This window comes from Parasteatoda tepidariorum, chromosome 5 (genome assembly GCF_982258835.1).
Source record: "Parasteatoda tepidariorum strain Cologne lab strain chromosome 5, Ptep-v5.0, whole genome shotgun sequence".
Classification (NCBI taxonomy): domain Eukaryota; kingdom Metazoa; phylum Arthropoda; class Arachnida; order Araneae; family Theridiidae; genus Parasteatoda; species Parasteatoda tepidariorum.
Window position 1 is genome coordinate 79,308,437 of NC_141759.1, and position 25,662 is coordinate 79,334,098.

At 28.5% G+C, this 25,662-nt stretch overlaps 2 protein-coding genes across 5 annotated transcripts in view; one reads left to right on the forward strand and one right to left on the reverse strand.

Moving 5' to 3' along the window:
* The window catches only part of LOC107445741 (MAM and LDL-receptor class A domain-containing protein 1), a 62,948-nt gene extending 44,334 nt beyond the window's left edge, over positions 1–18,614 (forward strand). For all 3 annotated transcript variants that reach the window (XM_087164378.1, XM_087164377.1, XM_087164376.1), the window contains exons 13-19: positions 6,798–7,078; positions 9,050–9,137; positions 10,020–10,049; positions 14,717–14,851; positions 16,086–16,351; positions 16,475–16,568; positions 18,218–18,614. In XM_087164378.1, coding sequence (XP_087020504.1) covers positions 6,798–7,078; positions 9,050–9,137; positions 10,020–10,049; positions 14,717–14,851; positions 16,086–16,351; positions 16,475–16,568; positions 18,218–18,246 — 923 coding nt within the window. In that variant the 3' untranslated portion in view covers positions 18,247–18,614. The remainder of the gene's footprint in view (positions 1–6,797; positions 7,079–9,049; positions 9,138–10,019; positions 10,050–14,716; positions 14,852–16,085; positions 16,352–16,474; positions 16,569–18,217) is intronic.
* Positions 18,615–24,571: 5,957 nt separating this feature from the next.
* LOC107445743 (vitellogenin-6) overlaps positions 24,572–25,662 on the reverse strand; it is a 53,545-nt gene continuing 52,454 nt past the window's right edge. For both annotated transcript variants that reach the window (XM_087164375.1, XM_087164374.1), the window contains one exon: positions 24,572–25,440. In XM_087164375.1, coding sequence (XP_087020501.1) covers positions 25,157–25,440 — 284 coding nt within the window. In that variant the 3' untranslated portion in view covers positions 24,572–25,156. The remainder of the gene's footprint in view (positions 25,441–25,662) is intronic.

The following is a 25,662-nucleotide window of genomic DNA, read 5'->3' on the forward strand; positions in this document are numbered from 1 at the left end:
CTTATTGTACACTGTTTTGTCTTTTGAAAAGGCATATTAACTTCAAAATAAGGGGAGAGCATTAAATAAATAATCCCGAGAAACTGAAGGAGTTAGATACTACTAGATTAAAAACTTCTTTCTCTTCAAAAATACATAAAAAGAACGTAACAGTTGAGAAGTCACAAGCGCTACTATTGCCGTTTACAAGTTCTTCATCACCTCTCTCCATAGCGCTTGAAACTGCATTTTACCCTGATTTGTTCCTCTAAGCCACTGCGGCTTTTTTTGTTCCGTTATTCATCTTTTTCTCTCTCAGCGACTGTGGTTGTTCTGGTTTTATTTCTCATCTGTACTTTTCTATTTTTCGTTGGAGACTTTGCTTGTTTTATTTTAGATCACTTTTGTTTCTTCTCATTCACGTCTAGCAAGTCTTGAGATTGGGCACCTGTTTTTGGGGTGCTTGAGACATATTGACTGTTATTTCCTATTTAATATATATTTTTGAAGGGAATGAAGTTTTTGCTCAGGTAACGGGAGAACATAGTAAATGATTTCTATTTAAAAGACCTGTTATCAGCATTAAAAGCCTTTAATTTTTTCAGCTAGCACCTCTATATTTCTCTATTCTTCCTTAGTTATTATTTATGACCCCTTTCTGTATGGAAATCAATCTTATAAATTTATCGATACTCTCAGAAAAATCGTTATTTTGAACCAAAATATCAGTAACTTGAGCCAAAATATGATGCAAATTTTTGATGATGCGAAACCTTAGGTAAGCAGATAATTTACTTACGTGACACTGGAACTGTATAATGTGCTATTGGCGGCGGTCTAGGAGAACTCTTTGAGGATCATCCGAAGACAAGCCATTGTAATCTTCAGCTTTGATCCTTAGCAGCGAAGATCTCATTTGTGAGACCACTTCCTCGATTTAGACGTAGATCTGAAGGGGAAGGAAATTTTTTTTCCGCGCGTGGAATCCCTGTACCCATGATACTGCTAAGCGACTAACCACAGGATTTTGAGTCCACAGATTTTACGGGGAGAATCCTTTCTGTCCCAAAGTCGCAGGTGTGCCTCGCTCAAAGTTTTCCCCCCCCTCCCTTTATAATCACAGGTTCGGAGTTGACGCTAATCCATCGCACTTGACATTATCTTTCTTTCCATAGGGGTTGATAGTCATGATGCGTTTATCTCTGATTGGCGCCTTTTCGTTAATATTTATTATTTACAAAATGTTATGATTTCACAAAACAAGAATAAAATTCAGAATTTTTAAAGACTGCTTTCTTTTGCGCGAGGTTATTTTTAAAAATTTATTTATTGTAATTCGTTTAAAAACTTATTTATTGTTTTCGTTAATATTTATTATTTACAAAATGTTATGATTTCACAAAACAAGAATAAAATTCAGAATTTTTAAAGACTGCTTTCTTTTGCGCGAGGTTATTTTTAAAAATTTATTTATTGTAATTCGTTTAAAAACTTATTTATTGTTTTCGTTAATATTTATTATTTACAAAATGTTATGATTTCACAAAACAAGAATAAAATTCAGAATTTTTAAAGACTGCTTTCTTTTGCGCGAGGTTATTTTTAAAAATTTATTTATTGTAATTCGTTTAAAAACTTATTTATTGTTTTCGTTAATATTTATTATTTACAAAATGTTATGATTTCACAAAACAAGAATAAAATTCAGAATTTTTAAAGACTGCTTTCTTTTGCGCGAGGTTATTTTTAAAAATTTATTTATTGTAATTAAAATATCAGTATTGTAGAGTTATTTCGTAATATGTTTAATCCCCTTTGCTCACAGTATTTTATGAAACATAAAGTAAATTAAATATGAAATTTTTTAAGTCATTTTTTTAGAGTGTGTTTATTATTAAAATTTATTTATTGATTATTTACAGCAATATTAGTAAATTAGTGTGATTTAATGCAGCCACATGCTAGGAACTAAACAGGACGAGAAACAGCATTCTTTTTGTCACTAATTTTTTAATATTAATTTATTAGCAATTTAATTCTAAATAGGTTGTCCCATAATTGCGAGATCAATTATTTATTTTTTTAGAATTCTTGACTAGGTAGAAAAATTACACATAGGTAGTCTTGAAGTAACATTTTAAAGAAGAAAATTATTAAAGATTGACGCAATCTATTAATTACAGTAAATGTAGCATAAAAATATTTAAAAGCAATTCTTTTTTAACATATTTTAAAGGTGTTCGCTTTAGTTCCATACCATTTTTCACTTGAAATAATAAAATTGTATATTAATTATTTAATTCTGCTGTGATGAATCAGGATAATCTTTTATGAATCTTAATCAGCTTCTCAAATATTTACCTTTTGTCAAAAATTTTAAAACTAGCGAAGAGTGGAGTTTATGAAAAAAAATTATTTTGAATGTTTCTGAAATATAGATAGAACAGTTGTGTTCATCAAGGCACTAACATTTCATAACAAATAAATCATATTTTAAAGGTGTTCGCTTTAGTTCCATACCATTTTTCACTTGAAATAATAAAATTGTATATTAATTATTTAATTCTGCTGTGATGAATCAGGATAATCTTTTATGAATCTTAATCAGCTTCTCAAATATTTACCTTTTGTCAAAAATTTTAAAACTAGCGAAGAGTGGAGTTTATGAAAAAAATTATTTTGAATGTTTCTGAAATATAGATAGAACAGTTGTGTTCATCAAGGCACTAACATTTCGTAACAAATAAATCAGCTACGAAATAAAACTAAGGAAATTTAAATACACACCGTGCAATAATAGATAAGACACTATCAGTTTTTCACCTTTTTTTTTTTGGAATTTCTCACAAAATACCTAGAAGATTATTTTATGAATTTCAAGAGTGTAATAAATTTTAAAAACTTCAGAGGTGGTCTAAGGGGCCGGCAATAAATTATGAGCGAAAACAAGTATTATAGCATCTTATTTCAGAAAATGTAACAATAAATTTATTAACTCAAAGTATTATTTATTAACTTTGTAAGAAGTACAGAAAATTTCGTAAACTTATACTATGAAAATATGGACATTTTTATAGAATATATAAATAAAAACTTTTATTTGCCATACGATTTTTTCCTAAAACAGGAAAAATACTCAATAAAATAAAAGTTTCAGGAGCAATTTTTCATTAACAAGCATGTTAAAATTGGACCAAGAAAAAAAAAACAAATCCTTTTAAATACGTTTTTAATGTAGTTCTTTCCCACCTGCGCTGAAACAAATATTTTTTCCTAATTTTGCATTATAATTTTTTGAAGATATTCAAATCTTTTTTTTCCCACGAGTTGCTAACTACAATTCCCGACAAAATTTTTAAAAAAATTCTTCATACGCTCATATCTTGTGCAATTTTAAACGATTTACTTTCTGTTCAATTTTAAAATTATCTTGTAATTAATTAAAAATTTCTTCAAAACTTTTATTCCATTTCATTCAATATTTTTAAGCTATAGCAAAAAACAGCTACAAAATAATCCCCAAATTAGGACAGTGTATGTTCTACATTTACATAGCTGTAAGAGGACCAATTGTACTCGATATTGAAAGAGTGAAAAATTCTTTGGATTGGATTGAGGTATTACCTATGATATAAAAAAACTTAAGTTTATATTCAATTCAATGCTACTAACATCGATTTCCGATAGATAATTCCTCGTGTAGGGGAATTTATTTATATTATGCTGGATATAACCTATATACTATTCAATAAATATATACTATATACACTAAACAGCCTAGAGGAGAGAGAAAAATCGTAAAATTCGATAAATTTTTATTTTTTGGCACTTTGAAAATTCTATATTCGATATAATATCCATAGCAATTTATAATAAAAGATGTTTACAAGAATGTAACGGTAATTTTAAAAAAAGTTATGATACATTTAACAAAAGCAGGAATTAAAACTTTAGTTTTTCGGATGATACTGAATCTAATTTTATCGAAAAATCATTACTTTATTAACAAAATTAGTTTATCTGAGACAACTCAATAAAATATTAGTACAGTAACATATTTGCAAGTTTTTCTAAAGTAGTATAGTATTAAGTTTTAATAAATAGCCGAATTCCTGTAGCCGAATAGCCGAGTTTTAATAAATAGCCGAATTTGCTGAATAGATTTTTCCTTATTAGTTTAAGTCTTACTTTTTAATAAATTGATTACAAGAAATCAATTTCAATTTTAGAAGTAAGTAAGATTTTAGAAGACTTTTCTTTTCTAAATTCCAACAAATATTAAGAAAAAAGATAAAACGTGAAATCCACGTTAATAAAAAAAAAACTTATTAAGCAGATGTTTTGGAATAAGATGGAAAAAAAAATTACTTCAAAAAGTTTCTCCAAAAATAGCTTAAAATTCATTACTATTTATTATTCTCATTCAATTTTGTTTAAGTAATCAGTAAAATAGATGATGTTATAAAAATCAAAGGTAAAATTTAATCTTGTAATAATACTGTAATATAGATGATGTTATAAAAATTAAAGTTAAAATTTAATCTTGCAACAATACTACAAAACGCAAGTAAATATATGCATTTTTTAAAATTTTTACTCTGATCTTTTAATAAAAGGTTGCTTTTTTTTTCAAATACTTATTTTCTGCAAGAAAATAAACCTTTTTTTTTCTCCTTTTTTTTATTAACTTTACTAATAATCCATTCCTCCGGAAAGTAAATTAAAAAAAAAAAAAAAATATTTCATGATATCAGTATTTATTTATTTTTCTTTCAAAATACAGTTGAAAATAATTAAAAAAGGAAATTCATAAATACTCATCCTAAGAAAACTTTTTTTGTAATGTTCAGTAAGGAAAATATTTACCAAGGAATTTATTAGGAAAGATACGCACCAAGTACTTTGAACTAATTTACTAATAAAAAAGTAATTTAAAAATTATATTTTAAATTTCCGCAAGAAAATAAACAGTCTCGTCTTCTTTTTTTTTTAACTTTACTAATAATCCATTCCTCCGGAAAGTAAATAAAAAAATATTTCATGATATCAGTATTTATTTATTTTTCATTTAATCGCATTCATTTAATCGAGAACTAAATCATTAAGCATTACGTTAGTTACCATTGATCGCAAGAAACGTACAGAAACTAGACAGTATAACTTATATAAAAAAATTAATATAAATATAAAATTTTCTGTTGACGCGCTTTTACTAATATATATATATATATATATATATATAAGTTCAAAATGAAGAATAAAACGAAGAAAAATTATAGACATATGAAAAAAAGGGGGTGGGAAATAATAAGTAAAAAAAAAAAAAAAAAAAAAACAAACAATATTTTATTTTTTAAAAAAAAAAAAAAAAAAAAAAAAAAGTGAAATGTTAATTAAAAAACCGGAAAAAAAGCCGGAAAAAAAAGATATAATCTTTTCTTCAGCCCACACGATTATATCCGCAAAACAGAGTGCTTTCTGATATTGTATCAATAAAGCCAAAGCAAAATATATTAATACAATAGTGTGAGGAGCACTCAAAAAAAATTTTTTTATAAAATAACTATAAAATGTGTATAAAATATAATATAAAATAATATAAAATTATCAATTATAAAATAAATAAACTTTATAAAATAATAACTTTGCAGCTTAAGCGCAATAAATGTTACTTATTGTTTTTCTTTACTTTCTTTGTGTTTTCTTGTATTTATTTATTTATATATATATATATATATATATATATATATATATATATATATAAGGCATAAGCCTTATTACGTATTTTTTAAATAAGCAATTTTTTTGTATTTATTTTAATTTTTCTTTACTATTTTATTTGTAGTTAGCGAATGTTTAAAAAATTCAGATTGATAAAAATTTTATTCTCGCAAATAAATATGTGTGTATATGCTACTACCTCAGAAAAAAAAAAACATTCTTGACTTCTTTCACATTTTTTCTATTTCAATTAAATTTTAGTGACTTTTTTGTATTAATACTTTCAGAACACAAAAAAATACTGAATTACTGATATACATTCCTTTAAAACGAAGTTCATAATAAGTTGATTTCAGTAATAACATGAACAATACCTAGTGCATAGCTTCATTTAAAATACTTCTAATATACTAGTATGCAACTTCTTTTGAGAGATGAGAGAATTGGCGATTTTCTAGTCTTCAAGAATTGTAGCAGGATTCGAAGGTATTAAAATACGCCAATGCCAATCTCATTGTGCAACCCCTAAGCTTTCTCGAAGTTCTTCCTCCCTCTCTGCGGCTGAACATCATTAACAACAGGTGTGTTCTTAGGGGGGGGACTGTCTTGAGTAGTACAATGGGTTATCTTTTGGGCCGGACAGGGCATCCCCATTTTACGAGCATCGCATGTGCTCGGTGGGTCTTAGGATCGGAGTCGGGGATCGAACCCCAACCAATCCAGACAGAAGTCAGATTCTCTAACCACTGGGTTACAACGGTTAGAATATTAAAAATATTAAAATTGAACCAGTTTTTGTTTGTGTTGAAGCATATTATCATGCTATCACTTTTAAGAATATGCTAAGGAATGGTTCAACTTAGTACGGTTCCCCTTAGCACCATATTAAGGTTACAGCCAGTTTAAAAGGACAATATATAGTTCAACATTCCCCAAACATCCGAGCCATGTTCTATTTTTGAAATATCTTTCGATATCAAATGCCAAGCCATGTTCGATTTTTGAAATATCTTTCGATATCAAATGCCAAACTATGTTCTATTTTTAAAATATCTTTCGATATCAAATGCCACTATTTATAACAAAGTAATTTTCAGATTCTTACATGATGTTCAATACTGCCAGTTATCAGCACGCACCACTGGACAAGGGTCAACTAATCAGTCCTGAAATTCCTCACTCGAACTTCACCTACTGTTTCAGTTTCTGGACTTATATGTATTCCAGTACAGCCGGTGTGCCCATTGGAGGACTTGTAGTGAAGCTCAAAAAACATGATAACACGACAGTCAACTTGTGGAGATTAGATAATCATCAAGCATCACACTGGGTATTTTCACAAATGCCACTACCAGCTCATCTGAATGTTACCGAAAGGGTGAGTGACTATTAATCATAAATAGTCAGTTTTTTTAAAAAATCCAAAATATATAATGAATTGAAGGGATCTGCGCACAATAATCATCAAGCATCACACAGAGTATTATTACAATTGCCTGTTTCCGCCCATCTGAATGTTACCGAAAGGGTGAGTGACTATTAATCATAAATAGTCAAATTTTTTAATCCAAAATGTATAATGAATTGGATGCCTCTACGCACAATAATCATCAAGCATCACCCCGAGTATTGTCAAAATTGCCACTTCATTCCTATCTGAATGTTACCGAAAGCGCGAGTGACTAACAATCATAAATAGTCAGTTTTTTTTAATCCGAAATGTATGACGAATTGATAGGCTCTGCGCACAATAAGGTGATAAGACAAATTTTTAATGGTGATATTTTTACACTAAACTGCGGTGTTGTTTTTGGGTAAATACTTAAATTTCTATTAAATTACTATGCAACATAAAGACACATCTTATTTTTTGCATGGAAATCGGTATGTTTTTCATCAAAGACGTTCTCAGGAATAGTAGGAAAAAATTGTCAATCATTAGATTGTTTTAAGCCTTGAAATTACATTTTCTTCTTTCAGAACAGTATCAATGATGTATTAAGAATTTTTTTCCAATGCCCACCTGAGGAATGACTTTTCATCATACAGGCACCTGCAGGGCAGACTTGTTTGGCCACTTTTTCAGGAGCATCATATTAGGTGGGCCAACGTTGCTCTCATAGTAAGGACAGATATTGCAGAGAATCAAAGAATATTCGCGCCTTGCCCGGGATTGGAATCCAGAATCTTTTTGATGCAAGGCCCGTTCCCTGGCCTCTACACTGGCCGGTCGGCAAGAGATTCAAGATGATGTGTTAAGATCAAGGTTAAACAAGATTTATGTCCATATGCACAAACATGACATCCGTTGCCTTTTGAGGGTTATTAAGTTGTGGCAAATAAATAACTTGGAAATCCCGTTCTCCCCAAGAATTATTGCATAGGGAAAATGGACCACTCAGAGAAAAAACGATTTCTGTCCGCCTTGAAATTTGTTTACTCTCAGAATCAGATCCTTGATCTTCAGACGAAAAAGATCCTAATTAATAAAACTAATATCTTTTAGGTAAAACTAACATACAAATTTGATTAACGGAGAAGACAGTTGATAAAACCTTTCATAGGTAGTCTGATGGTAGTCTGGAACCCCAAAATAATCCATTTACCACTGTGAACATTATGAGATAGCATTATGATTGACTCAGAGTGAGAGAATGCACGAACCATTAGAACAGCCATGTGATTCGAACTTTGGCTGTTTGTGTTAGAAGTACTTAATTGAGTAATTTATAATGCTGTTGACTTGTGTAAGTTCTTAGGGAAAAAATAATATAAGAATAAATTTCAGAAAACTGCACAAAAATTGATCTTTATTCATGCATTTTAAAAATGACAATTAAGAATTTGCAGTACCAAGTTATTTAAAGGTTTCCCTTACATATCTTAATGTCAATTAACTATTTCGGTTAATTTCAATTTAATGTTCTTTCAAACTGTTCCTCAGTATTGTTTTCATAGAGCTATTTTAACTCCAATTAGAATATCTAGTAAATAACAGAACAATACATTGAAATCGTTTACTACCTACATATTAATAAAGAGTTCTCTCTCCTGAACAGTGTAAAAATATGATTTATCATCAAATTTTAAGTTCAATCCTTTCACGAATTTTGTAAAAAGTATGAAATCTGATATAAAAAAATTTATTCTTGCAATATAAAGTATAATTTTTGTAAAACATGTAAAATTTTTAGAAAATTCGCTTTTAGATTGTGTTTACTAACGAAAATTTAAGCACAATTTCAATGCACAGTTTGGGTTAATTGAGCGAAGAAATTTTAAAATAAAAGCAACTATTGGATCACAAACAATTTTGCTTCATTGTTTTTTTAATATTTTTTCTTTGCAGTTAATCATTGAAGCTATTAAAGGAGGTGACACTAGAGCAGCTATCGCCGTGGATGACATTACCTTTACTACACCTCATAATTGTACTGGTAAGAATTATTTTTATTATTTCTGAATTTTAAATATTCATGCACCCTATTGTCTTATAGTTTTTAAAGTCATAATTGCAATGTAGTGTTTTCTTTCCCTCAGTAACATTGAAATGATGAAATTGAATACTAATTAAATGTCAAAATTGTTCTAAAATTTTTTTCTTCTGCACAAATAATCACAGAAAAGTTGTAAATGCATTTTTTAAAATGCCTTCAATATCCTAAAACAATTATTTAACTTTAGAAAAGCATTTTTAATGCTTTAAACATAGAAATATTCTTTTTCTGCAATAACTATTAAAAATATTTACTTCTTTGACATGTTTCATAAATGGCGCATTTGTTTAAAAGCTAGAAAGACGTTGTAAATGCATTGTGCTGCCATCTACTAATAAGATATCGAACTAATATATCAGAAAACAAGAGCAAGGCAAACTAATTTGGTAAAAATTGTAAATTGCATTATTTTCCGGGCAAAGTGAACCTCTCAGTTAACTTCTGGTAGATTCCTCAGTATCACACTCATTTCTCTGATTCTCACTTTTGCCAAATTTCGAACCTCGGTTTCCCGGATCAAATCTTACTCTATCTACGTCAAACTTTTAAAAACTTACTTTTCTATATATTTCTGCTTTACCATTTAACAGGTATAAGAAACTGTATTGGTGACCAAAGTTAAATATTTTCCTATATAGGTGTAATATTTTAAAGACATCTATTGTATTTATTTGATTATATTGTAGAGTCATTTTAGATTATGTTTTTCTAAAATTTTAAATGTTCCAGTGACCTAAATGAGACATTTTATGCACATAAAGTATAATCATTAATTCATGCTAGTGGGTTATTTCATATACTAAGTTTCGATTGTTTTTTCAGTTAAACCCGCAAAAGCTTCCGTTCATTTGGGTAAGTATTTTATTTCTATATTGCGTATACATATTTATATAATTTTAGTTTCAAATAATTTTTTCAATTTAAATTACTTAAAGAAGTAGCTTAGAACGATAATAATAAACAAAAATAAATATTTATCAATTTAAATAAAAAAATATTTTTGACTATACCAAATTTAAAATTCAGTATTTTTTCTCAAGCATTTTTTAAGAAAAAGTTTTAAAAACTTGTTAAAAAAAAAAAAAAAAAAAAAAAAAAAAAAATTATAAATGCTTCAAATTTGTCGAAAAAGTGGTTATCTTTGTAGTCGAACGATCGTAGAGTTCAATCTTATGAATACAACCCATAGTGTTGTTTATATATATATATATATATATATAAGTTCAAAATGAAGAATAAAACAAAGAAAAATAATAGACATATGAAGAAAAAAAAAAGGGGGGGGGGAAATAATAAGTAAAAAAATAACAAACAACTGTTTATTTAAAAAAAAAAATTAAATGCTAATTAAAAAACCGGAAAAAAAGATATAATCTTTTCTTCAGCCCTCACGATTATATCCGCAAAACAGAGTGCTTTCTGATATTGTATCAATAAAGCCAAGCTAAATATATTAATACAATAGTGTGAGGAGCACTCAAAAAATATTTTTATAATAAATAACAACAAATAAAATAGATCACAAAAAGTAAAAATAACATGTAAAAACAGATAATAAAATAAAAGAAAAAGAAAAAATATAAAGCGAGAAGCAAAATCAGATCAACTTACATGGACGGATATTTTTCAAGAATGATTTAAAAATGTTTTCGCTGAAAGATTGCTAGATTACAAAATATGAAAACAAAAGATGAAAACAAAAGCGCAAATTGAGTGTAACAAGAGGGTTTTAAAGTGTCGTTCTTACTGCACTGCTGAAGTGATTTGTTATTCTGAATTTTGATTTGTTAGTTACCAAGGATGGGCCCGAAATGGATGTGCGCAAGGTACTATACTGGATAATTTTAAAAGTTGATCATAAATAGTTTTAGAAGATAGATGTTTATTTAAGAAAAAATATAAAATAGAAAAGAGAAACATAAATTGCCTGTTTCGCAGATAATTTTAGCCGCGGATTTGCACGATATGGATTAGCACATAGAAAAATTACTTAAATTATCAAGGAAAATTTTTTTTTTCAATAGATAATTTTGACACGGATTTGCCCGAAATGGATTTGCACATGGAAAAATTAACAAAGAAGAAATTTTTGGCAAACAATATTATCCACGGATTTGCCCGAAATGGATTTGCACATGGAAAAACTGTATTGATTAACAAAGGAAATTATTTAGTAAAGGAATTTTTAGTAAATAATTCTAACCACGGATATGCCCGAAGTGGATTTGCACATGGAAAAATTATGCAAATTAACAAAGAAATTATTTAGTAAATAATTTTGGCAATGGATTTACCTGAAATGGATTTGCACATGGGAAAATCATAAAAATTAACAAAAAAAATTGTTTAGTAAATATATCCACCAAAATATACGATTAATTCAATGATTTTATATAAAATTTTATTACATTAGTTGGGAATCCATTGATTTTTTTATCAGATTTTGAAAGAGTTTATCGATTTGTTTTTTGGATAAATAAATATTACTACATATTCTTTTGATTCTGTTCATTTCATTAAAAGTGGTATTTAAATAGATGCTTCTAGAAACATTAGAATTCCAAGTAACTAGTTTATTAATATTAAAATTAAAATCATTTCTTTTATCGTATAAATCAACAAAGCAGATATTTTCAACTTTCATAATACCCAAATCCAAAAAATTGAAATTAATATTATCATCATAATTACGAAGTAAGATTAATTCCTCAGGGTATATATATCACTCAATAAAATAGTAAAATCTAGGAAATTAAAGATAATTAAGTCATCAATATATCTAAAAACAAATTTAATACTAAGAGTAAAATTTTTTTCATAATAATGCAAAAATGAGTTAGCTAAGAGAGATGAATAATTGGATCCCTGTGGTATTCCATTAATTTGAAGAAAAATATCCCTTCCATTGTAAAGATAATTACTAAAAAGACAAAAATTAATCAGAATTTCCCAATAATCAAAATCGCAACAAAGGATATTTTTAAAATCATGGTAATAATTCAAAAGGACATCTTTTAGTTTAGAAAGGGGAATGCTATTGAAAAGATCCTGGAAATCAAAAGTCGCAATAGAATTAATTTTATTATGTTTAATGAAATCTAAAATCTGTTGATTATTAGTGATAATCTAAGAGAAACCTTCTTTAGTAATATAGTTAATAATCTTACTTAAGTAGTTAGAGAAAATGGTGCCAGGTTTAGTTAAATAAGTATTAGACCCACATGTGATAGTTATAAATTTTACAGGAATTTTATGAAATTTAGGACTGATAATTAAGTAAGGAAATTGTATATTGCTAATTTTAACTTTTAATCTCTTGTAAAAAGCTAAAATTTTTTTAATGACAATATTATTATTGAAATTACTAAGTTCAAAATGTTTACTATTTTTTAATTCCGTATTTAAAAGTTCAGCATAGAATTTTTTACAGAATATAGCATAATTATTGTTATCTTTGTCTATGGGATTAATTACAAAATTTTTTTGAAGTTGCTTAATTGATTGAACAATATTAGAAAAATTTGTTGAATTGTTATTCTTATTTAAATTATCCTTATTATTGAAAATAAAGTTTTTAGAGTAATAATAAACTCCCCATTTCCATTCTGTTAGCATACCTAAAGGTAAAGAGAATCTATTTGATGTCTTTAAGCAAAAACTATTGAGATCATTAAGAAAGTATTTTAGAATCTTATTGATTGATATACGGTAAATGGGTCTAAACTTTGTGCCTTTTATCATTAAATTCCTAAGTTCCAAGTTTTCTATAATATTTAAATTACCAGTAATAATATGTTTATGATGTTTATCAACAAAATCAAAATATTTATCCTCCTCACAGTGACATTCATAATCGGATATATTAATACTCCCTAAATTTTTGCTTATATCATTATAGTTAAATATGGTTCTACCAAGAGATTTGTTATATTTAAAACTTTTAATTATGTTAAAATCTTTTAATAGAAATAAAGCTTTAAAATTTTCAAAAATGTTGTGAAATTTGATCTTATCGAAAATAGGATTTTGAAAATTAATAACGAAATATAAATTATCTAAACTTTTCTTTTTATTAGGCAAAATTTTGCTCATTTTGGCTTTTATAAGATCGAAACAAAGAATTTTGAAATTTAAATTAATGAAAGAAAAGTTAATAATAAGATCGTAGAACTTATATATTTCATAATTCTTAAGGGAGAAGACAAAATCTTTAATTGGTTTAATGCTATATTGTTTATTAAAGTCTTTTTCCATATTAGAAAGAAATTTTATATTTAATTTGTCACTATTAAGAGAGTTTCTATTACTTCTTGAACCCCATTTACTTCGATTAGTACGCTTGTCTTTAATATGAAAAAGTGAATAAGTAGATGAGTTATTGTAGTTAATCTGTGTATGTTGGAAGGTATCGTTTAGTCCATAAGGCAAAATTGTTTTGTATAAAAGCTTGTAGTAATTTTCTTTCTGTAGTCTTAAATCTAAATCCTCTATAATATCTAAGATATTAATTTTGACACTGTTAAATTTATGTACTCTAAAATGATTCAATTCCAAGTTATTGATAGTCTTATTACTGTTAAAATCAGAACGGTGTTGATTAATTCGAATGTTAAGTGAGTTACTAGTTTGTCCAACATATTTCATATTACAGAAACCACAGGTTAACATATAAATAACATTTTTAATTTTACAAAAAGATTTGGAGCTAACGTTATAAAGAACAGTATGATTTTTATTAATATTAGGGCAAGTTTTGCATCTTTTATCATCACACGCTTTATAGGAAGGTAAAGTATCGGGAATAGAAAGCAATTCAAAAAATCGCTTGCTTTTGCTTTCAGAGTAGCAGAATGTCGACTTCGATATAAATAAATACAAGACGATATAAATAAATACAAGAAAACACGAAAAAAGTTAAGAAAAACAATAAGTTTCATTTATTGCGCTTAAGCTGCAAGTAAACGGAACTCATTAGATTAGTTCAAAATGAAGATAAAACAAAGAAAAATTATAGACATATAAAAAAAAAGGGGGGGGGAAATAATAAGTAAAAAAATAACAAACAACAGTTTTTAAAAAAAGAAAAAAAAAGGATGAAATTTTATTTAAAAGAACCGGAAAAAAAATATAATCTTTTCATCAGCCCTCACGATTATATCCGCAAAACAGAGTGCTTTCTGATATTGTATCAATAAAGCCAAAGCAAAATATATTAATACAATAGTGTGAGGAGCACTCAAATTTTTTTTTACAAAAATTACAACAAATAAAATTAAATATAAAAAGTAAAAATAAGTAAAAAGTTTAAAATAAGTTTTAATATATAATATATATTTTTATATATAACAAATCTTAAATAACCGTTATATAGCATAAAGAGTAAATATTTTTATTGTGATCAGTTATAAAGTTTTCTCCATTATTAATTTTGTAGTAAATAACTATTGTGTAAAGTTATTTTGTTATAAGTAACTATGATATGCTTCAAGTCTTTTGATTTATTTTATCACTTTTTTCAGGTGACTGTGCATTTGACCGAGAACTATGTGGTTGGCAAGTAGTGAATTCATCAGCAACAGGACCAAAATGGCGTTTGCCAGCTGGTAACACTAAGCCCGCTACAGTTAAAGATCACACATACCAAGTTCTTGGTGGTAAAACAATATTATTTTATTTTCATTAGATTAATGCTTAAGATTATATGCTTAAAATTTATTCAGGATAAAAGAAAACATTGTTTGGTGTTTAGGGGAATTACTCTTTAGAAAAATTCATTGTTCAACCACCTTGCTCTAGAAAGACGCGCAGTGCATTTCAATATTCTTTTGTTACAAAATTGTTAAAAATTGTCCGCTTATGCTGACAGTCAAATATCATTGGAATAAAAAAATGCAATTTTACAAAAGAAAAAATATGATTACTTCATATTATATTACTAAAAAAAATTTCCGATTTCTATAATTAAATGCTTCGTTCACGTATTGTTTCACTGTGAGTTGTAGTCGACTATTTAAATAAGCGCATCTGTAAATTTTTTGCCAGTGATAACAACCAACTGAAAAAATCTTGAATCGGCCATGAACAGTCAACACATAATTACCGCCGTTCAACTGTCAATCCAATTTTGAGTTTACGACTATCAATGCAACTTAGTAATTTTGCACTCAACCCAAAAGACAAGGAACCAGAGCCGGATTAACCATTAGGCTAGACTAGGCTATGACCTAGGGCCCCCTATGATTAGGGGCCCCCTTAAAATGGATTTTTTGAAAATAAACTTAAAAAAATTAAGAAAAACAATGATTTTTCAAAATTGATTATTTTTTAGTTCTAATTTAATAAATAAAGTAAAATTTAATTTATTATTATTTATTTTAGTTTAGCATATGCTTTCTTAAATGAAAAGATATGTAAATACTTTTATATTTGAATAAATAAAAAATCTACGAGAAAAAAATGCAATCTAAGGGCCCCAAAAATTTGAATGACCTAGGGCCCCGCGTACGCTTAATCCGCCCCTGCAAGTATCAAGCAGTGGGACAAACTTGCCCCTGCAAGTATCAAGCCCTAATGTATCAAGCAGTGGGATAAACTTACCTTCGTGGAGGACTTTTTAGATGGAACTAACCTGCACTGTGTTTATAGAGGAAAATCTAAAACACCTCCCATGGTTAGCCCGTGAGCAAACAATTCTAACCAATGATCCATCTATCACTGATCCGTCGATTGTTTGACAATTCTTACCCTAAGCAGTGTCCTAACTGACAAAATTTCCTCTAAATCTTGACGATTGTTTCCTTGTCAGTTTATAAACTGCAATTTATTCAATTTATCTAATATATCAGTTTTTGTTTCAAATCGTCTACATCACGTGTTTTTATTTCCCAGATGGATTCGTCTACATGGACATCTTTTCGGCTCCATCTCCAATAAGCAGTACATTGCAAAGTCCTACACTTTATGGGAACCCTAACATTACCTACTGTCTCAGCTTTTGGTACCTTGCCCTTGAAACTGAGGAGGGTGCTTCTCTGATGATAAAGGCTCTCTTTAATAATTCTCATCAAGAAGTATGGAAATTATCTAGGGACACTACTCTACAAACACATTACAATTTTGGACAAGTGAACATGACGATACCGGCTAACTTCACGGTGAGTAAAATGATAACATTCAACAGTTTAGCTTCTTCTCGAAGCATCTTGCACATTCTCACTTAATTGGTCATGTTTAATGTTTTTAAATTTATTTTAACCTCATTATTTCTATTTTTTTAGGTTGCCTTTGTTAGTACTGTTCAAAAATCAGGTTGGGTACTGGATGATATAAAATTTTCCGCTGCTCCCATTTCAAATATCACAACCTGTGCATGTAAGTAATCAAAATATTTTTGCATTAAGAGCTTTTTATAAATGGTTAGTTAGAACTGTTTAGGGTACCGTTAACTTTATGGCACAGGAATTAGTAAAGAATAAATTATTTTAGATACAACTTATTTTTTCAGATAATCTAACAATATTTTACAAAGTCACAAATTTCCACAATCTGTTTTTAAAAATAATAAGTGTGAATAACTAAGATATTATTACAGTACTTTTTGGAAAAAATATAATGCACTTACAAAAATCTTTTAGTTTACTAATTTCATTAAAACATGTGCCTTAGGGCAACTCTGATTCTAACTAAAAAAGTCTGCATTGTGATGAGTTATCCATGAAATGTCATAAAATAATCAAAAAATCCCATAAAATATTTCATTACGTTAGTAAGTTCGTCAAATATACCACATTATAACGGTCTCTGTTTTTTAAAATTTGAATATTTAACAAAATAGTTATTATTAAAACAAGCATGAAAACTTCTCATGCACGCTTCTTAAAAAGGAGATATATCTGATTATTTAAATGTAATGTGTCAGATTAATAAAAGATTAGCTTTTTAATTATTACAATATTACTTTCAAGTAGTGGAATATTATATGGCGCTAAAAATATTTAATGCTTTTAATAATGTTTTTGAATTTTCATTTTTATATTTTAATACTTTTAGAAATCTTCAAAGATGTAATAATTTGCATACACTCTTTGCTACGACATATTATACTATTTCATTACAAAATTCATTGTACTTGTATTTCTAATTCAGAGAAGCGATTCTAACCCATGATCTGTCTATTGTTTGACAATTGTTACCCTATGCAGTGTCCTAATTGACAAAATTTCCTCTAAATAATGAATAATTTGACGATTGTTTCCTTGTCAGTTTATAAACTGCAATTTATTCAATCTACTTAACATATCATTTTTTGTTTCAAATCGTCATCGCGTTGAAAATATAAGCTGACCAGCGTCTGAAACTAAACAATCGATAGTATAGATTCTAAAACAATATTAGAGAACTCAATTCTTTGCCCCTCCCCTTTAATATTCTGAGTATTAAAATCCTTGGCTTCGATTCTGTGTTAGAAAAAGTGATAGTTTAAAAACATTGGGAACGGTGAGTTTTCGATGAATGTTCATTTAGAAAAGTTCCCTTATCTTCTGGATTGGTTCAAAATTACAAGGCTACGTAGTTGAACATTAGTAGTCGTAAACCCAAAAATCGGGTCGACTGTTCAACGACGGTTATAAAATAAAATAAAATAGTTAAGTTTTTATCAGGACTTTGATGAGCTTATGAAAATAGATAATTATTATGCGCATTAAAAAGATTTCAAAAAATCAAATACTGATATCTTTATTGTTTCTCTTACAGAAAATGCACTTTGCAATAAATTTTTCAAGGCTCATGAAATAATAAGGTTTACATTATCGTTACTGCAATTTAAGCTAATGCAATGATAACGATGAGTAGTGAAATATCGATAATTTTAATCGATATATCGTTGCATTAAAGTTCCGATTTTTCCTATTAAAAGTTTCTGATATTAACTGGACATTGCTTTTTGTTTTTTAACAATAAGCTATTAATTTTGAAGTGCATTTGACCAATTTGTGTTCATATATTATTTTCTTTTCCAGTGAGACCACCTAGAGCGAAAATTGAATAAAACGGAAGAACTCCTAGATTCCAAGTTTTTCAAATTAAAATTTGTCCTGGATAAATGGACAAAAGTACTCTGAAGAAATTTTAGGAAAAATTTAAAAGCATCATTAATTCCAGAAGAAGAACTGAAATGTGTCGCAATCTTAACACTTGGACAAATACATTCTACGCACATCAAATCATTTAAATCTGCAATTGTTTCCATCCTCTTTTCACGCTTATAGCTCTCCATTTTCATTTTATATTTTATTGTGAAAACAATTTGATATTTTACTTTTCATAAGAAGATTGATTGCGTTGAGTGAAGAAATTTATGTACATGAAATTATTTTGAAAAATGATTGAGTTTAGTCCTAAATACAAATTTAAATAGTAAGTTCAATATAAAGCCTGTTTCAAAAGAGTTTGTTATAAACATAAGTTACTTATTTTATTTTCAAAATTACATTTAGTTTTCGACATTAAGCTAGATTCAAAAGGACAATTTTGTTTGTACAAGGTGTTCCATAATCATTAATCTTAATGTACATTTTTAGAATCTTAGTCAAAAATGGAGACCAATTAATACTTAGTCATAAACTATTTTTAAAGTGAGGATAAACAAAATCATACGAATCACTACTTAGAAAGAAAGGAATTAAAACCTCAAAACCTGTTTGACTGACTAATGAAACAGAGAAGATCTAAAATTCAATTATTCGGAACACCTCTAAGTTTCATCAGGCATCAGACTGGTTCCCTCTTATAATTTCTGCTTGTAAGTCTTATTCTGCCTTCCTCATCAGCGATTCAACGAAATTTGATAGTGTTTTTGCTTTTTCCTCGTCAAAATATAAATTTCAAGCCGCAAATAACCATATATTTTTACTTTAATTTTGACGTAGATTCTTATAATATACAGGGTTATTCATAATTCCCTCGGCCTGTAAACGCCATTTTTCTTTACTACAACTGGCTTCAGTGGTACATGTTACTGCCATCTACCGGCAACTGCTTAAATTAAAACTTGAATACTTTCGGAATAATTTCATATGTTCTTTTTTCCAATATTCGTCTTCATTTTTTTACTATAACGCTTCGAAACCCCGGAGGGAATTATGAATAACCTTGTATATGAGGAGCAGTCATTTCGGAATACCCTGTATATTACACTGATTTTTTTAATGTACCCTTACTGATTCAAATAAAAATAACACCCAGAACATTATAAAGCTATATCCGGTATACATCTGTGTTTAAGTCTTATTCAAGCACAAGTTGTTTTGCATGCTGAAATGATGTATATAAATATGACAATGAGTATTTTTTACGGTATATTTCATAGTATTTGTTTCAATTTTAACGTATATTTGTAATTTATTTGAAAATATTTTTAATAAAAAATGTAAAAAAAGAAGCATGCATGTAGTTTTGATTTATAAAATATTAATGAACACGCTTAAATCCTTTTAGCATTTTAATTACCAATAGACATTTAGAACATTTAATCTTCTTTTGTACTTATAAGTTTTTAAAATATTTGTTAGAAATGAAGTGAAAACAGAGATATACATTTAGGGCACAATTTAGTACTTAAAATGAGAAAAGAATGCTTTATCAGACTCTGACGAATCTGAATAGAGGTTATTACCCTGCGAAACTGTCGTAAAGCCTTGTCAAAACTTCAAGTATAGTTTCATAACATAAGATAGCATATTAGACTACATTAACGGTATCAAAACGTTTTATTAAACTCTTACAAAAACTATAAATAATTATAAAAAATGAAATTCTTTTACAACGTAAAAAATTAAAACATATGATGCAGATATTCATTAATATGATTTGTGTGATGATATATGTGATGCAGATATTCATTAAGAGATTCAAATAGTTAAAGATTGCGACTCTATGACTGTTTTTCTTTTATTCTTTTCTTTTTTCTGTTTAAAAAACCCAAAAAGCCAAGTCAAAGGGCTTATTCAACTGATAAGCAGATGCGTTTCTTTGTTAGATTAGAGTTTTGTTTAAACTAATTCGGAGATGATGTAGCATTTTACATTTCTTGTGAGTGTAAAGGTAAAATATATTTTCGTGACGCAATTTAAATATTTAGTAAATAATTTAAAATTGGTTTTCACAGCTATTTGGAACAGCGTTAATTTCCAGAGATTTGTGCAAGGAAAAAATATCAATCTTATGTGAATTTTCCAACTTTAAAAAGCTTGGTTAATGAAATTTTGGTGCAATATCGATATTGAAACATAATGGCATATTAAGGCATAATTTATTTGATTAAGTATTATGTGAGACCAATCTTGACACTTTTGAAAAGCTAATATGGCGCAACTACCACTAAAAATATTAAATACCAAATGACTAGCATATAAAACTTATTATCCTTGCAATATATCATATGCAAATATGCCAACTTGCTCCGGACAGCGATTAAATATTTTCAAGTGGTAGTTTAATAATTGTGATTCTTGGTTTAATAAATTAAATTTAGTAGATTTTTATCCACCACTATTTTTAAATAATTCGTAGGGTTATATAATTCACCACTTTATTGTACTTCATTCGCGCTATGCCTTTTAAAAAGCAAGTAAAAATAGTCAAATAATTGCAAAATTTACTTTATAGTTATTATCCGTTTTTTTAATTATTTTGTCGTGTCCGGAGCAGTTGGCATCTCTGCATATGATAGCACATTTTGATAGATGAAGGTTGACATAGTGAAAATTAATATATGCCATTAATGGTGAACACCGGACAGGATTGAGCATGTCAACATCGATAGATGGGTCTACATTGAACATTTGATTTGCTTTTCATAATAGCTCTCAAAAATTCGGTGAAGTAAATAAAATTCTTCCGACCCATAAAGAAAAAACAAAGAATGAATAAAAGAATAACATATATAATTACAAATTAAATAATTTAAATTAATTTTAACAGCATAAATCAGGTAATCGTTTTCGTTCATTGAATTCTGTCAAAATTAAAATTTTGGAAGGCGAGTAATGGGGCGTTACTACCACTAAAAACATTAAATACTAAATCACTAGTATCTAACACATGTTAACTTATTATTTGAAGTGGTAATTTTTGGATAGATGACATAATAAATAATAAAAAATTTCATTATTGGTGATCACCTCACGTGACATGAGCTTGTCCACATTGTACAATTGATTTGCTCTGAACATAGTGCTCAAATATAATATAATTCCGGCCAATAAAGAAAAGGGAAAGGAATAATAAAAAAATATCATAATGGATGATAAAATAAATAAAAATTAATAGCATAAATCAACTTAGTATTCGTTCATTGAATTCTATTTCAGATCGAATTCTGGAAAGGGAGAAATATGGCGTATCTACCACTAAAGTTATAAAATACCAAATAACTAGTATTTAAGACATGACTACTTAATTCTATCTAGAAGAACCTATTGTTAGACGAAAGTTGACAGAGTCCATAATAACATATCCCATTACTTTCTATTGTGTGGTGTCTTAACAACAATTAAAAAAGTTTACAATTATTGACTATTGTGAAGGTAAGAATAGTTTTGCTGCTTTTTTTTAAGTAACATGCAAAATGATTATTTAGAAACTTGTATAGTATAGTGAAAACGTAAATAATATTCAATATTTTAATACTACATCATAAAAAAATTGAATTTAAAATATATTCTGTCTAGTCAGAATTACTACCCAGATAAAGAAAGCTGACATAAAGTTGTCTTATCTAATTTTTGAGATTCTTTGGAAAGTTTTATTAGGATTTGGTATTTTAAGAACTTAGAATATTTGTTGTGACACATTTTTAATCTACTTTAATTAAGTACTTGTGTCAGGCATCAAAAGCGAGACTGATAAAAGTAAGAGAAATAATGAAACATGCTACGTGAAATATCAAAAACGTAAAATGAAAAATATACATTTTGAGAACGAACGAAACTGACTTTTGTTTGAAGAGGTGGTAAATTGTTTTGAATGTACTGAAAAATGTGGTTTTAATAAATTAATACGTTTTCTCAATAGTTTTTTCTATTTTCCAATTGAATTAAATCAAATTTTGAATTAAATCATTGGTGATTCAGCTAGTGTAGACTTAGACCAGCCGGCAGTTCCCTGACAACTTGTTTGCAATTTTATCTTTTTCAGCGAGTTAATTTGGTTATTTCTGATTAACTGTTTGACGAAAAGCTTTAGTGGTAGAATATGTTAAGCGTCGGTTTTTGATGTCAAAAATATAAAGGTATTAAAATGCAAATTTCTTATCTTTTACTCGGAAAGTTTCTCACGGTTAGTTCGACGATAGTGTGACCATTGTTCTATTTTATCTTCCACGGGCAAAATTAATTTCAGAAATATTGTACGGCTGCAACATTGCTGAAGAAGTATAAGAATCAATTTATAACAGCCAAGAATGGAACTTGGATTACTAAAGTTCTTTAGTTTTTTGTAGAGTAGTTTATTTTTGTAGAATTCTTTAGTTTTAGTCTTGAAATATTTAATTTCTGAATATGATGCCTTTTTTTAAAAAATAATTGATATCCAAATTTTCTCTTGTGACGAACATTCAGTATTCAGTGTTCGGATTTATTGAATAAGTTTATAATCTTTCTCACTTTGAGGACTTGACTGTTTTATTTGATCTTAGTTATCTTCGACCATTTGAATATCCATTTTTATTTCTTCATTCCATTTTCTTATAATTAAATAGGAAATTTTTTTTAATTTCTTTTCGTTAATTTTTACTATTTTCGCAAATAAATAAAATGAAAAAAGCTATAATTTGTTTTAAACAAATAAATAAATAAAGATTGGCTTATTTAAATAGGCATTTTCCTAAGTAATTATTTCTCTAAAGAAGGGGTTTGTAAGCAAACGAACCTTTTATTCGATTTCAAAAATATGGGCAAATTACCTTGTAGGCTTAAGTAAGGATGCTTTTTTTCAATTATCTTTAGTTCGTAGTAGTTTAGACATGAAATGTTTTTCACAATTTTTTTGTGAAAATTTTCCTGCAATCAAGCTAGTCGGGGGAAGTTTTCGTGCACCATGTAGTGCAAATGCCGGTTTGTTCTCAAAAAAGTTTTTCTCGAAGGCGATCCCCAATCCTTGATCCAGGAGTTTCATTGTCTTCTGGTTTGGGTTCAAAATTACAAGGCTGCAAAGAGGTGAACCAAGATTCGATCCCGGCGATGGCTGGTCGATACGAATTCCGCATCCGTCTTGCACCGACCACAGTGCTGACGTGAAATATCCTCAGTGGTAGACGGATCATGGGTAAGAGTTCCCTAGCCGTCAGGCAGGCTAACCGTGGGAGATTCTCGTGGTCTTCCTCTCCATGCAACGCAAATGCGGGTTAGCTCCATCACAAAAAGTCTTCCACGAAGGCAAATTTCTCCCAATACTCGATCCAGGAGTTCCCTTGTCTTCTGGATTGTGTTCAAAGCTACGGAGTTGAAGATTAGTAGTCGTAAACCCATAAAATTGGGTCGGCTTCTAGACAACGGTTATAGGAAAAAAATCTATCTAACCAACGAACACACGCTTGTTTAACACTAGGTTTAAGGGACGCGTCATTTTGACGCATTTCGAATTTTATAAGGAAAATTACAAAACCCGTTTGCATTTTTATTTTATCTCTTGTAATGACTTTTATCCATTGATCGAGGTAAATATATAGATATTGAAGTCTATTTTCTTCCAAAGCGTTGAAATATTGAAATTCTTGTGGTATACCTATCTCTATGGATATGTGTCAATTTGACGCGATCGTAATTTAGACAAAATTTTGAGTAAACGTGCAAACATCACATCAATAATAAATAGGAATGTACCGGCAATACTTCGATCCGTTATCCGATATCGTTAACTCAAATGAAACAAGCGATAAACAACTGTAGCCGATAAGCAATAATAGAAAGAACAAACGCAGAATGTCAATTGATTTGAAGGTTTCAGTTGCTTAGTTCGAGTATTGAAAAATAAAATACTAGAATATTTTTTGAATTATTAATATCTCATATTTTCGTTTTTTTTCTTATAGTATATAATTACATTGCTTTCTAAGTGCTGTTATATGTATTCGTTCATGCGTCAAATTGACGCGTGTTCGTAGAGATAGGTATACAAGAAACGTTTGTAAACCAAGTGTTAATGTTCCCTTCCAGAAAGAAGGGAACATTAGAATTCAGAAAAATACAGAAATAACCTTAATTCTGGATATAGAATGTAATAAAAAGAATATTGAGCATTATTGCTCATAATTGCTGTATACAAAAGCTCATTGCAAAACTTTCCCATAGATTAGTCAAAGAAAAACACTGTAATTTTATTCAAAATCAGGTTTATTAGGAATGTAACAATTTTGCTGACATATTAAACTTGTTTGTACTACATTGTTTCTCATCCTTTTTATACATTAATTCTCATTAAATTTGACATTACTTAAAATTTTTATTTGAATTACATTAGTTCTGTATTCGAATAATAAGATTTACATGAAACAACCATAATTCTGCATATAATGATTTCAATATTAATAAAAAATTAAAATCAGTATTTAACATTCACCACATTTCATAAGTTCAAATTGGTAGTTTAACTCACACATAATAAAAAGAACTTATAACATATCTGAATCAATAGCAAGAAATATGTACATTATAAAAACTATTGTAATAAAATGCTTTAACTATAACACTTTGTACAGTTTCGCCGCCATTGACTCTGTATAACAGCGCATGATTCAAAAGGTGCACTTGAAAAATGACATAAGCTTGAGCTAGAGCTGCATTAGTCCCAGTTTTTACACGTGAATATGTTTTAATGGTCACTTAGGATGAATCTTTAAATTTCTTGAACCTAAAGACATATTTGAGTTATTGAAGCCTTAAAACAGGTACTTAAGGTACTTAAACCTTTTGGCAGACATCGGGTACTTCGACTTCTGCTTCGTGATCTTTGCTCTTCCTCCTAACTTCGTGGATGATTCTGTGTTCTTTTTGTCTCATGAATTCTTTGGTTGAATCGTCTTTGGATGGCAAACAATGGAATGATATTTTCTTTTTGGACAAACTCCTGGCTTTGCAGTGAGAGCTACATTCTGCAACGGGCTCAGACGAGAAGCAAGATTGAGGGATCTTGCCAGTTGAGAGTTCGACCACTTTGGTTCTTAGTTTAGTGCATCCAAATCCGCCTGTAAAAAATGATAACTATAATTTCAGGAACGTTGGAACACTTTAGTCAAGAAGTTGTATTTATTGATGACCTTATTCTAGATACTATACTAGATACTATTTTGAAATTAGTTTAATTGACTTAGAGTAATCAATGTTGTCAAAATGCTTCAGCTTATAGACCTGATTAGTTTAGGATTGCTGCAAAAATCTAAATAAATGCTAATGGAAAAAATTGATTT